A 16,097-nucleotide genomic window follows, 5' to 3' on the forward strand; every position below is an offset into this window, starting at 1 on the left:
TCCCACAAAGTCTATTCTATATCTAGCTAGTTCAAATATCTTGGAGCAACAGTAACAAATATAAATGATACTCGGGAGGAAATTAAACACAGAATAAATATGGGAAATGCCTGTTATTATTCGGTTGAGAAGCTTTTATCATCCAGTCTGCTGTCAAAAAATCTGAAAGTTAGAATTTATATATATATATATATATATATAAAAATATAGCACCGGTTGTTCTTTATGGTTGTGAAACTTGGACTCTCACTTTGAGAGAGGAACATAGGTTAAGGGTGTTTGAAAATAAGGTGCTTAGGAAAATATTTGGGGCTAAAAGGGATGAAGTTACAGGAGAATGGAGAAAGTTACACAACACAGAACTGCACGCATTGTATTCTTCACCTGACATAATTAGGAACATTAAATCCAGACGTTTGAGATGGGCAGGGCATGTAGCACATATGGGCGAATCCAGAAATGCATATAGAGTGTTAGTTGGGAGGCCGGAGGGGAAAAGACCTTTAGGGAGGCAGAGACGTAGATGGGAGGATAATATTGAAATGGATTTGGGGGAGGTGGGATATGATGATAGAGAATGGATTAATCTTGCTCGGGATAGGGACCAATGGCGGGCTTATGTGAGGGCGGAAATGAACCTCCGGGTTCCTTAAAAAGCCAGTAAGTAAGTATTATTACTATTATTTTTATTATTATTATTATTATTACTATTATTATTATTATTATTATTATTATCCTGTTCAGCTTCTCATCATTCTTGAAACCATTGATACTTATAGACGGTATTCTTAATAGGTGTAAAACAAAAGCAAGCTTGCGTGGATGTAAATTGATGTATTGTAGAAGCAAGAGCTCACAGTGTGTGAACTGTATCGGTAGACCACATACTAACGCGTCAGCAGACTACAAATTTATTGTACAGAGCGGGGACTGGACCACAAACTCATGCTTACGAGAGACATGATCTGACCAACGGTTCCTCAATTGTTGAAATCCTCGCCTCTATGACAATGGCTTCCAAAGCTCTGAGAGGACACCTGCCAGCGAGAGGATTACTTGATTTACCAGCAGAGCTTTGTCTGTAAGTGACAGGGCATAACCCAGTTCGTGAACCTTGCAAGAGCGTTTGCTTTGCGACGGCAAGCTTCTCTATCCTATAGAATCCCGGCGGAACCTCAATTGGATTGGGTAGGTATTATAAACTCGATACATGTACAGTAGAAGAAGTAACTCACTAATCTATTATTTTGAGCTCTGTACCATCTAAATTTATAGACCATTTAATTAATTAATTCATTCCTTATTACTCTTATTCCTAACGGCATTTCCTTTTCCAATCTTTCGTATTTTCTGCTTTCCTCCTAGTCTCCGCAAATGATCCATATACCGGGACATTATTTTGTTTTAATAATAATAATATTAATAATAATAATAATAATAATAATAATAATAATAATAATAATGATTTGTATAACCCGGTAGATTTAAGGTCATACGGCCTTCTCTAACACTCAGCCAGGAGTAAAACTGCGATACAAAACACACTATAAATTTACAAAATACAAAACACACACACACACACAACTGAACTAGATAATCACAATACAATGTAAACAACAAGTCAGTATAAATGATACATAATATATAACATAAAGAAAGAAAGGAAAAGGCATAATAAAATTCAAATTCAAATTTATTCATAATTTAAATTTGAAATGGTACATTGGAATAGATACCCGAAATGAGCATATGCTCGTGCTCGGGTACAGCCCAGTAGAGTCTACATAAATTTTACAGATATCAATAATAATGTTGATGATAGAAATAACAGTAACAATATTAATATTAATAATAGAATAACAGTGACTGCAATAATACAAAGATAGTAATACTAATTAATAAATAATAATAATAATAAAATAAAAATATTAGCAATAATAAAATAATAACTAAGACTCATTTTTTTAAATGTGGAATTATATTGAACTTACTTACTTACTTACGGCTTTTAATGTACCCGGAGGTTCATTGTCGCCTTCACATAAGCCAACAATCTGTCCCTATCCTGTGCAAGATCAATCCAGTCTCTACAATCATATCTCACCTCCCTCAAAGCCATTTTAATATTATCCTCCCATCTACGTCTCGACCTCTCCAAAGTCTTTTTCCCTCCGGCTTCCCAACTAACACTCTATATGCATTTGTGGATTCGTCCATACGTGCTACATGTCCTGCTCATCTCAAACGTCTGGATTTAATGTTCCTAATTACTGAATATCAGCTGAAGAATACAATGGGTGCAGTTCTGCATTGTGTAACTTCCTCCATTCTCCTGTAACTTCATCCCTCTTAGCCACAAATATTTCCCTAAGAGCCTTCCTACTCAAACACCCTTAATCTCTGTTCGTCTCTCAAAGTGAGAGTCCAAGTTTCACAACCATACATAACAACCGGTAATATAACTGTTTTATAGGGTGCTATTCATAGACATTTCGCTAGCCCGTGCTACGAGCGTGCTAAACTAGCCCCGGCTATCGACTGGTTACTTCTACAGGATTCATATCATATCATATCATATTGCTAACACTGGTTTATGAATACGAAAAACGTTAGTTCGCTGATCATCCACCAGAAGCCCGCGCTAAGAATGTCTATGAATACGGCCCTAAAATTCTAATTTACAGGTTTTTTGAAAGCAGACTAGATGACAAAAGCTTCCCAACCGAATAATAACATGCATTTTCCATATTTATTTTGCGTTTAATTTCCTCCCGAGTGTCTTTTTTTTGTTTGTTACTGTTGCTCCAAGATATTTGAATTTTTCACCTTTCGATTTCGTACAGTATTCCGATCACGAGACGCAAGTTAATGATATACTTTGTCTTTTCGGGATTTACTTCCAAATCTATTGCTTTACTTGCTTCATGTAAAATTTCCGTATTTCCTACTTTAGAAATAAAATAACAAATGTCTCGGGACTCAGGAGGATGAGATCGACTATACTGTCTTAGTATACATAATTAAACATTACAATTTACTGGAAATAAAATTAATTTAAATGCTATATAATATGGATTAAATCAAACGTTTTATAAGGAGAAGATATACTCTCGGTTTAAGAATATTAATTTGAAGGTATGGAACAATCAGCTTATAGCAAGGGGTGAATTATGCTGAACATTCTGTTTAATTGATATTGTTTTCAATTTAAATGGACAAATCATGGCAGTTAGTAATGTTATTGGGTCATATTGATAGAAAACAAACAGTATTAGCAGCGATTAAACTGTGTCAATAATATTATCTGCCTGAGAATATGTGATAACGATAGGACTTTGCATACATAACCCTGGAGCAGGTAAACACAACAACAATGCATGCACATTGTGTTACAGTGCCGGCTCAAGTGGTCTGGGCTGTCACAGGGACGGACGCCGAGCTTCCATGTGACGTCACGCCGCCAACCTCCCAGGACCGTATCAACATGGTGCTCTGGTTCAAAGACTCGACGGGTATTCCACTGTACAGGTAGGACCAGTATTGAGTTTTACGTAATAATGGCGTATAGATAGCTTTAACAGACTTCTTTAAATTACCCGTTGTAATGGACGATAAGGAGTTTATGATTAACCAAAAAATAGTCGACAATAATCAATTTTACTTAGACAAAACTTATATTAATATTACTTTACAACTATTTTTTTTATTAAGATCTAATCATGAATCTTTTGAAAAGAGTATGTTACTTTCTTTTATACATTGGCTGCATTTCGTTTTATAGTGATGTTAATTCTTAGTTTTCTCGCGTTAGGAATATCCAGGTAAAGACTGGTTCACAATAAACCGGGAACGTAAACAACGACAACGAGAATGAGAACGGAAAAATTATAAGAATCTATATATATGTAATTTGAACTGGTAATGGAAATTACGGGAAAACGGCTGAACGGATTTTTATAAATGACCCCTCATTTTGAAGCTTGGAACACAAAGTTTTTCAGAAAAATAGTATTTTTCAGTGAAATATCAATTATCCTACATTATTTTCCTATTTTTCAAAATCTATATTTCTTCAGTTTTGAGAACTAATTGCATTTCAGCACGGCCGTGATTTCAGAATAAAACAAAACACACACTACAATAAACAATAACTATTACACGAAGGCCATGACCTGCAGGATTGCTGACATATTTAGAGTTCAAATTCAATTGGTTATTAAAAACTTCAAGACTCAATAAAAGTAATTTACAGGTCTGATTCTGCGATGTGTAATTTTCTGAGTACATCTGTATATTGGATATTGAAATCTACAAAACTTGAGGTGGTTTGATTACATTATTACCATTAGCAATGAAATTTCATTAAAGGTAATGCCATGATGTGACTTTTTCATTAATTATACATATTAATGCTATATTGATGATATGAAAGTGAAACGTTTTGGGGCTATATAAGTAGATATAGAGACTATGTTAAATTAGATCTTCATTTCTATAATTTACTGAGTGGCGGCTATTTTATATATATATATATATATATATATATATATATATATATATATATGAAACTACAAAACTTACGTAAGATAATAACATTGTTATTAAAAATCAAACATTTTTATAGTTATTAATCAAGTGGGGTTGGGTCTTTTCATATACTTAATGGCGGTGTGGTGTAAATACTTATATGCGTCATCCTCTTCGGTACTGGCTCGAGAGAGCGCAAAAATTATAGTTCCTAACGGAAGACTAAAAGGTATTACTTATTGATAAAATAAGAGGTCTACATAGGATACATAGGTTCAAGGAAAAGCATTTGGCATAAAAACCATTCAGAGGGAGTATTTTTCACTATTATGAAAGCAAATAACTTTCAAAATGTCTGGTATGCTTCATTGAAAATAAATCTGAAAAATTTTTATTTGGATGTCTAATGAACTTAAGTTTGCAGCATTTGCTACACATGCCACTAGTAATGTATTTAAATGTGAGCAATCACAAATAACGAGAAGCTTGCCGGGATCCGGGAACGGCGGAGTGAGATACGTGAGAGTTGGCCAAGTTTTAACTTTGCCGTTCTCGTTTCCGATCACAGCCTACTAGATTCAGTCTGTTATCAAAAAGCCTTCAATGTGTTATCGCCTCCGTCAAAATAAAATTCGGATGAAGAACAAGAAACAGATGAAGATACAAAATGTGCTGTTGCTAATTCAGAAGAAAAAGAAAAGATGCAGTAAAGCTCTCACCACGATTATCGCTACAAATTAAATCATATTATTTCAACACTATTGCATAATAGTACATTATGCAACGAGCCTATAATGGTAGTAATTAAGACGCTCGTATGAAAATTATGAAACTCGCTTGCGCTCGTTTCATAAACAAACATACTTGCGTGTTAACTATCATTATAGGCAAGTTTCATACGACTTTTTATGCTCGACCATATTTCGAACTTGAAATTCTTCAGAAGTATTCATTTTATTCGCATCTTACTGAAGAGCAGAAGTGACCTTGTGCATCGCTCGTAAATTGTGAGATGTGCGCAGACGCGAAAGTATTGATTTTTTCCGAGGAACAATAATGTCATTGACCTTGATATAATTTAGAGAATAACATGAACTAATTTTGATATAACCTGGATATTGATTTAGAATTGAAAAACGAGATGACAAATTGAATTTATTTGAATATTATTTACAATTAACGGTAATTATTATAGCAACAGAACATAACCTTCTGCGACAGTATTGGATTTCCAGCCTCCGTGACGTTTCCCTCGTTGTCTTTCGATTGCATATCCAAGAATAATCGAAAACCTGAATTTTAATGAATAGGTGTACTTTAATGACATGCATTAGAGGACTGCTACCAGGTGTATAATTACTACTTTTCGGCATGGTCGAGCATAAAGGATTTAAACGCTGACATTCAACTTTCTTCGCCAATTGTTTCCCCGCCGGATATCATACGGCAAGAACCGATCGGTAAAACGGTTCAAGCGATTCTTAGCATAATTTTAAAAGTGACTTTTTTGGTTAAGAAACGTAAATAAATTAAATACTTTGCTTCAGAAATTACTTTATTGATAAATAATATCTGAAACAATTAAGCATTAATTGTAATTATAACAGTTAAAAATTATAAAAATATTTTCATTCCAGGATCTCTGCAGTTGAATATTCTACCATTGAGCTTTGCCACCGCTTACTTTAATGTAACTATTGGACTTTTATTACGTCATACTACTTTCGACCATTAAAACGGTACGGGACGATGTGTTGCAACCAATCAAGACTGCTTATCCTACAATTTTTATCACCTCCCTAGCATGTGTTTCTTTATTTGCTAACTTTGTAATTTAGTAATTTATTGTACCTTTAAAAATGATTCTTGTTTATTTCATCACACTTAATTAAAACCTTTCTATCATTTATCTCGGTTATATTATTTAGGTTATTTTATAGTTTTTACTGTATGAGATTATAGATAGTCACTTATCAGAGATTGTTTAATATATATTGATAACTGAAACGGAATGCAACTGTTTTAATAAAAATGAATCAACAAAGCCTTCTTGACTAATAATCGTCGATAGAGTTCAATGAAGATTGTATAGTTGATACAACTGGTAAAAAGAGAACAACTGATCATAACAAACTACTGCCATCTACCGGAATAGTTTTAATGATGAGAATGTACAATAATACATTTTCAAGACAGTTTAGTACATATTTAATAAGTCAATTAATATGTGATTGTATTAGAGTACTTTATTTATTCTGATCTTTATATATTTCTTCTAATTGTGTAATAGTAAATTAAATCCCATTAGAATTTTGACTTTCTCTAGATAAATTTAAAACATCTACTGAGATTACTGTAAACTATTACATTTTTACTATATCATACCACTTTTCATCAATAAAACGGTACGAAAAGACGTGTTTCAACTAATCATGGCTGCTTATCGCTACAATTTTATCACTTTCCTAGCATTTGTTTGTTTTTTATAAATTCCCTAGCACTTGTTTCTCTGTTTGCCAACATTTCAAAATGCAAATTCTTTACGGTATCTACTGTACCCGTAAAATATGCTTTGCGATCGTCATTTGTTTCCCGCAAAGATAGTCAACTGAAAATGACGGCTCCATTCTGCAACACTGAACAATGAATTATTGAGTAGACACGCACCTTATTTGTTTTGCCGTAGGGTTGTTACACTCTGCCTGTGGCCTAGTTTTATAAGCATCCCTACTCGTAAAATAAATGACACTAAAACAAGTTGATACTTTTTTTCTGAAGAACATATACAGGCACATCACTTTATTTTTACCAACATTTTTAACATTAACCTGGCTATACTCGGAAACACTGTTGCCCCCTTCCATTACAGGAGTTTGATGTTACTAGTGCAATATGTAAACAAATCATTTTACTAGGTATAGGAGGAGAGAAAAGTAGTGTATCCATTTATGTTGTAGGGAAATACGATATTACGATTTTCAGTTTGATCACCACTTTTACGGAATTGATCAAAATACAGTAGAGTAGTAACATTTTTTTTTTCAAAAACTCAACTTTTTAGGCGGCTATGTTCGTTATGTAATGTCTACTTTATTTAGCATATTAATTATTGATGTTAACATACAATATAGAGAGTGCATTTAAATTGAGGGGCTCATAAGTAAAGGGCTGTAAGTGCACTTAAGTTACTTTTGGGAAAATGGGGATTAAATATTAAAGCTTTCGTAAAACCGGTGAAATTTTTATTTAAATTTTAATGTGTGATGCGATTAAAATATCCCTTTGCCACTAAAATTTTAGATACTTTAGCTTACACTGGATGCACTTAACTCATGTTATTACAAATGTCACTAGCATTCCTTTGCTTCTAGCCACCTCAATTCAGAATAAGCTAATCTGAATTTTTAAACAAATTGCTGAAAATGGTTGCCGTTCATTACAATGCAGGCTTCAATTCTTTACGCATATTATTACAAACATTTTGAAGCATATTCTCTGAAATTTAATTTATCGTTTCTTCAATATAATTTTTAGTACGATATTATTAATATAGGTTCTTTCTTCTATAGAAAACGCAATCATATTTCTGAAACACACTATACACTGCAGTGTTTACTTCACTGCTTGAAGACTTCGAATGCAACAGCGGCCGTAAGTTTGTGTGTCTGACGGGAGCAAGGACATTAGTGAAGGGGTGAGAGAGACACACTGACAAGAAAAACATTAAGATGAATACAAATTAACCGGGAAATAACTGATATGATTGGACATACACGATGATTCAACATAATTTAGTTTATTTAACCAAATTATGTTAAAGTTTACAAATTTAAATATTGAGTATTAGTTGAAATGTACATTCAGAAATGCAGGTACAATAAAAATGCAAGTAAAAATAAAATGATGTCCCTGTATTATATCTTCATTATCTGTGAAATGGGGCTCAACACCAAGGAGTTGCAATGACTACTGACATGAGATTTTGCAGAATGAAATGAAAAGTGTAGAGGAGTTTCTATCTTAATTTATAGAGGAACAGAAACACTTGACAATTTACAAAATTGAAAAGTGGAAAGTAAAATTTTGCGAAGTTACAAAGTTTAATGGTGTAATAAACCCCGGTTTAGCTGATATAGGCCTACCGTATTTCTTGTAATTTATTCGTACATTCCTTTATACAGTGCAAAAGGGGACTTCAGGAACAAAGAAGAATCATTGCCCTATTTGAAGGAAGAACAACTATCTCAGGAGGCCGCTTCAATTTATTTTTAACCACACGAGGGCCAGGTAACTTGTGTTACACCTTGAACAGTGGGGGGAGGAAAAGTTTAAAAATTAAAAGCCGCTTCCTTGCGCTGAACACAGAGTTTTCGTGCAGGACCTCCGAGACCGCGACGTGCTCTCTGATCTCTTACATTTATCGCATTAAACGCTACGGAGAACTGAATGCTTTCAGTAAACCAAGCGACAGGCATTCGTAGCAGTACAGTTAAAGCATAATAATGAATTTAATTCCTCGTTCTCCTACATTGACATTAACAGCCGATATATGACATGATTTATATTGTACGTTCGCTGAGAGAAAACCGGGGGGTAGGGGCTGATGCAGAAGGCCACACAAGTTACTGTTGTTTCCTTCGTTCCGCGCAGAGGTAAACACCACATAGTTGCCAGTTCTGTAACGACTTGGAGCGTACGTAGTTTGCATTATCTCTTTAGTTTTCTTAGTGTACATTAAAATCAGTGAAATATGTGACGACCGTGAAAGTCTGTTGAAGAGAGTGCACAACATAGTGATGACGACAATAATTGAGGACCGTTTTTGCAAAACTTGCTAACTGCAACATTTGCAAAATTGAGATTTGGATGGATTCGTTAACATAAGGCAGGCCTCTACATGATGTTCAAAACGTCTTAGTAAAATTGGGTTATTTCTCGTAATTGCAGTGTGTCAAAGTGTAATCGTTTTTTTCAAAACTTGCTTTCTGCTATAAGTGAGACATACAGCAAAACTTGCTGACTATAGTGTTTTGTCGCTCATGTAAAATTTAGTTTTTTCAGTTAGCAAGTTTTGCAAAAACGGTCCTTAATTGAAGGGTTCAGAGCCATAGTGGTCCAAGCGTCATTTATTAAAAACAGAGAAAGAAGGGGTTAAATTTAAGTGAATACCGTAGTTTAATGAAGATTGACATATTATTTAGTTTTAATGTGTATACTTTATATTACTTGCTATATGTTTCCATTGAATTATGGCAAAACTTCATTTTAACCCTTGTTTTCTACGGTTTTAGTAAATGGCGCTTGGCCCACTATGTTTCTGAAGTCTTTAATTGTAATGTTCGTACTTCTCCTGTCGGAAAAGATCATTCATTAGATAGACAAGCTGCGTATATTGTAAAAAAATATGTATACTTATTTTTCAGTGAAAAAGAAGGCAAATGTGATTCACCAATTGCTAAAACTGTTTCAAGATCATTATTGAAGAAGAAATAATTTATATCAATATAACACTCATAAAAAGAAAACTCAGATTGCATTACAAACAATTACGAAATTCAATAAATTTGAAATTTGATGATTTCGGACATGATAAATAACACGACGTACCATTTATTAATGTTACAACAACCACATATCCCCGACAGTGGATATCATTTTAAGTGCACTCTGAGAAAAACCACAAAGCACATATTGCGAATTGCTGTATTGGGAAAAGAAATATATTATATGACTCAATTTTTATGGGTTATACTATTTTGAAATTTGTGAAATTCACAAATTTATTATGTTAACTGTATAAAAGAATAAAACTATTATTACATGACTGAAATAAATATATTTTTTAATATATAGAAAAGGATCTGAACCGCCAAACCCGTGCAGTTACGTACTTTTCAAGACCGCTTCCACAAATTTTATGCCTGTCTCTACAAGCAGTAAGAGGTGGTTTGGTAAAGAACGAGAACTTCTTTGTTTCTCTGTCAGACAAATTGTAATAAGCTTATGTTTACTTTGCTCAACGGTTCAAGGAGTATATAGAAATATTAATTGCCACGCTTAATAATGTATTATTATTATTATTATTATTATTATTATTATTATTATTATTATTATTATTATTATTATTATTACTGACCACTAAGTGTGTGTTTCTATAATTCTTCTGTACGTGCATGAATATTGATATTTTTAGATCTTCTACCTATTAGGTTTTAACTCAATTTTAATCTTCTTAATCTTTAGATGAGGGCAACTGTTTATTAGTTATTGATTTAATAATAATATTGTAGAAAAACTGATTCAATATTATGTGCCAACGAACTGTTAAACGCCAGGAACTGACATGTCTTAAATCATAGCCAGGAAGAGAAAGATGAGATACATAAATATAAGGAAGTCAGCTACCTAATGGGGTTTGAAATATCTCGTGCTCTAAAGCCTTTTAATAGAACAGAATTTCTCAAAAGAGTAATGATTAAAATATCTTAAATAACTTGTCCATAAGAAGTTTTTAATTTTGAAAAACTACGGATTTCTCGACCAAGTATCGAGAGAAGAATTTAGAAAATTCCTGATGATATTCAAGAGGAAGGTTAAAAAAAAGAAGCAAGAAAAATAATATATTATTCTCTGGCTCTTGATGACAGCAGTGACATTACTGAAACAGCAAAGCTAGAGATTTTTATCCGCGGGATTGATCAAGATGTTAGTACAGGAACCACACTAGTTGTAGTTTTCATGGAAAATACCTTTCCTCCGTCTCCTTACTTCATAGGCTGTCTGTTGCATGTAATCTCTGCAGCTTGAGTTTTGGTCACCGCTGATGTGTACTTAAGAAAGTTATGTTTGTATTTTTTCAGAAACGAAAAAAAGTTTTCAATAAAAAATAAAACCTCTCTTACGAGAAAATTCAAATATGATTAGCTTTAATTTTTCCCCTTAATTTTACAACGTAAATCTAAAAATCTGAGAACATAAAAAGTTTCCAAAGAGATCAAAGATACACGCCTTTTTTAAATCTATGAATAACTGATGATACACTTAATTATCTAAATTATTCTCCTATTTTTTCTAACTCTTCATTCCAATTTAAAGAAATTAACATTCGATGATTTTATAACTTCCTTCTTAATACCAAGACACTCGCATATTAATTGTTTATGTAGATCCGTTGGGGGTATGGATAAAATAAAAACTTTCAGGCGTGATGCGTAAAATTTAAGGGAGAAGAAACATTAAAAAAAATATTCCAATGATTACTATTTTAAAACTGTAATAATTCTTAAACTACTAAACCTTTGCATAAGAAACTTAAATAAATAATTAGTTTTATATAATGGAAGTACGTGTACAAAACATCAAGTCTGTAGCTTGCAAAATACATTAAGTATAAATTTCAACCATTGCCCGTCTTAATTAGAATAACTTAAAACGTATTTTCTTCTACAGATAATACAATATAATAGGTGTTTTATTCAGTCTTATGACAAATCAATTATTAAAACAATGACATATATTTCATAACATGTAGTCATTGAGTTTTATACAAAGTAAGTTACGAGCGTTTTCGCCCATTCAGGCATCTTCAGGTTCTGTGTACAATATCTCATTATTAATCTGTATGATAATTACAATGATAGTCGATGAGATGGACTGTTTAAAATTGATCATGATGTATATAAAATGTACAAACATATGCATAATTAAAATGTAATCATGTTACAAGGTCATAAAATTGTGAAAATTGTGAACACGTAGTGTTTATGAAGTTTAAAATGTAAAACACTACGTGTTCACAATTTTCACAATTTTATGACCTTGTAACAGGATTACATTTTAATTATGCATATGTTTGTACATTTTATATACATCATGATCAATTTTAAACAGTCCATCTCATCGACTATCATTGTAATTCTCATACAGATTAATAATGAGATATTGTACACAGAACCTGAAGATGCCTGAATGGGCGAAAACGTTCGTAACTTACTTTGTACAGGGACATGACTTTATTTTTACCAACATTTTTAACATTAACCTGGCTATACTCGGAAACACTGTTGCCCCCTTCCATTACAGGAGTTTGATGTTACTAGTGCAATATGTAAACAAATTATTTTACTAGGTATAGGAGGAGAGAAAAGTAGTGTATCTATTTATGTTGTAGGGAAATACGATATTACGATTTTCAGTTTGATTATCACTTTTACGGAATTTATCAAAATACAGTAGAGTAGTAACATTTTTTTTTTCTAAAAACTCAACTTTTCAGGCGGCTATGTTCGTTATGTAATGTCTACTTTATTTAGCATTTTAATTATTGATGTTATCATACAATATAGAGAGTGCATTTAAATTGAGGGGCTCATAAGTAAAGGGCTGTAAGTGCACTTAGGTTACTTTTGGGAAAATGGGGATTAAATATTAAAGTTTTCGTAAAACCGGTGAAATTTTTATTTAAATTGTAATATGTGATGCGATTAAAATATCCCTTTGCCACTAAAATTTTAGATACTTTAGCTTACACTGGATGCACTTAACTCATGTTATTACAAATGTCACTAGCATTCCTTTGCTTCTAGCCACCTCAATTCAAAATAAGCTAATATGAATTTTTAAACAAGTTGCTGAAAATGGTTGCCGTTTATTACAATGCAGGCTTCAATTCTTTACGCATATTATTAAAAACATTTTGAATCATATCCTCTGAAATTGAATTTATCGTTTCTTCAATATAATTTTTAGTAGAATATTATTAATATAGGTTATAGAAAACGCAATCATATTTCTGAAACACACTATACACTGCAGTGTTTAACTCACTGCTTGAAGACTTCGAACGCAAGAGCGGCCGTAAGTTTGTGTGTCTAACGGGAGCAAGGACATTAGTGAAGGGGTGAGAGTGAAGTACATTCAGAAATGCAGGTACAATAAAAATGCAAGTAAAAATAAAATGATGTCCCTGTATAAAACTCAATGACTACATGTTATGAAATATATGTCATTGTTTTAATAATTGATTTGTCATAAGACTGAATAAAACAAATATTATATTTTATTATCTATATTAACATTGACAATCTGAATATTTACAACATGCTTTCTAAGTATTTTCTTCTGATCATAATGAAACTTGTACGCAAAAATAATTACAAGTGAATGAAAATTGTACCTAATAGAAATTTCTCTCAAGACCCCCTTAAAATTTGAAGTAAGTTTTCAATGAAATATAAATTCAAAAATTTTAATTCATCTGCATAGAGGGTGTAGTAATCTGTTATGCGAATTTGGCCGAAACGACATTCTTATTCTTGGATTGAACAGCACGTTTACTCTGAGTTTCGCTTGAGTAACTTCCTTCATGCATGATTAACCTCTGAGATTACGTAAGCGACTGACTCTCTTGATACTCCTCCTCCTTCTCCCGGTATTTAGAAACGGCTCAAAAAGGAGCGCATTAATATTTTAACATACCTATCGTTAGCGGAAACTGGATTAGAAAAAGACAGCAACACAGCATTGAACGGAGACCATCCTCCACTTTGAAAGCGAAGAAAGAAGTGCTTCACTGCACAAACTGAAATGCAGGGCAGTCATACTTGTTGATATATAAAATGAAAGCCATTATTAATCATTCCCTTTGACACCTCTCTTTCAGCGAGTCTAAATCGCGTTCGATAGTAACGCCATATGCTGGTCTTAAAAAACAGCAGGTCTCTGGATATTATAAACAGGTTTATTATTTGCATCACGACGCAGTTCTAACCTTCACTAATATTAGACTTGTCGCATAGCCTAAGGCAGCCGTGGCGAAAATGTGACTCACGAGCACATCGTGGCTCGCAATGATAGCTATCCGTTTCCTACCTCCCACAACCCCCACCCTCTCACTTACTGGAGTCAAACTCCGTTCCATTTGTATAGCGACATCATTTTATTTTTATTAACATGTTTAATATTAACCTGGCTACACGTTTAGAGAACCGGAAACACCGTTTGCTACCCCCTTCCACGACTGGAGTTCGATGATACTGGCGTAAAACACAAACAAATCACTTTACTAGGTATAGGAGGGAAGAAAAGTAGTTCATCCATTTACGTAAACTAGGAAATATCGCGATTTTGAGTTCGATAATTTTCATTAGGTTTTTGTTTAATCAACATATAGTACTGTATTAAGAATAAGTGTTTTTATTCACGAACTGAGTTATCCATGCGAACGTATTAATTATGCAGTGTATATTATACTGTCTACAGCACATTAGCGTACAATATAGAGAATGAAGTTAAATTGAAAAATAATCATAATATGGATATTTAAACAAATTTTTGAAAATGGTGGCCTTTCATTTCCATACAGGCTTCAGTTCTTTTGTGCATATTATCGTACTATATACTATTGCATCTAATTCAAATTGCCAGTTTCGTCCTTCGTACTAGTAACTCATGTTGAAATAATTCTGTACCTACTCTATAAAAGAGTACCTTACGTACTGTAAATTCAATCTTCACTTCTGCCCGACCCGCATAGATAAAATTACTCAGACATGCTATCTACTGTCCGTCCAAGTGGTTATGCCGCAGGGTCGTAGAAAGGGGGGAAATCACGTGACAGTTCTTTACTTAACGAGGCCCTTTTATTTCAGTTATTTTAAACAGTTGTATAATATTACGTAAACGTCCAATTCCTAACAGAAATTAATGTTTTCAGAAAAGAGCTAAGACAGCCCAGCTTTTACAGAGGGGCGAGCAGAAGCAGGTGGGGGAAATCGGGATGCGAAGTAGGAAAATGGACAGTACCTGTGCGAAAATATGAGTCAATATTGAAAGCTCTTTCGTCACTGGAAAACGCGAACATATTTCTGGAACGTACTATACTCGCTAACTCAGTATTGCTTACTATATGCGGTCTTGGCTGTGTGGAGGACAGTTTGAACTTCATTAGTAGAAGGGGTGGGAGTGAAGTTCATTAAAAAACTAAGGTACAATAAAAATTGAAGTATAAATAAAATGATGTCACTGTATTTCTCTCTGACCTGCGAGTGGCGTATCGTCGCAATGTCTCTATCGAAACCATGTACCTTTACAAAAATGAAAGTCTCAAGTGGGATGGGAGGACGCATTTTTTTGCTGCCAATATGAAGAGAATATTAAATGTATGAATTGTTCACAAGTATTACGAGGAAAACGGTTGTATAACATATAACGGCATTATACTACATGTTACTGATGAAACATTAAAAGGTTAAGTATTAATATTATTATCATTATTATTATCATCATCATCATCATCATCTTCATCTATGTACGTCGATCGTTTTTCAGCAGGTGTACAAATAATGCGCTTATTTCTTCAATTTAAACTCGCAGATTTACAATGTGAAGTTAAATGAAAGCTAGATGTAAGGACTTGACAAGTGTTGAACTTTTAAAATCTTTGCCAAAAAATAAATATCTGATGCTTCGTTCTTTCGCTTGCACTTTTGAAGCCATGTTCGCTACAACTTACGTTTGTGAAAAATTATTTTCGAGAATGAAAATATTAAAAACCAAATTTAGATCACGAC

At 33.2% G+C, this 16,097-nt stretch overlaps 1 protein-coding gene across 2 annotated transcripts in view; it reads left to right on the forward strand.

Moving 5' to 3' along the window:
• side (sidestep) overlaps positions 1-16,097 on the forward strand; it is an 869,165-nt gene that overhangs the window by 214,059 nt on the left and 639,009 nt on the right. For both annotated transcript variants that reach the window (XM_069825478.1, XM_069825479.1), the window contains exon 2: positions 3,396-3,528. In XM_069825478.1, the coding sequence (XP_069681579.1) occupies positions 3,396-3,528 (133 nt within the window). The remainder of the gene's footprint in view (positions 1-3,395; positions 3,529-16,097) is intronic.

Source organism: Periplaneta americana, chromosome 5 (genome assembly GCF_040183065.1).
Source record: "Periplaneta americana isolate PAMFEO1 chromosome 5, P.americana_PAMFEO1_priV1, whole genome shotgun sequence".
Classification (NCBI taxonomy): Eukaryota; Metazoa; Arthropoda; class Insecta; order Blattodea; family Blattidae; genus Periplaneta; species Periplaneta americana.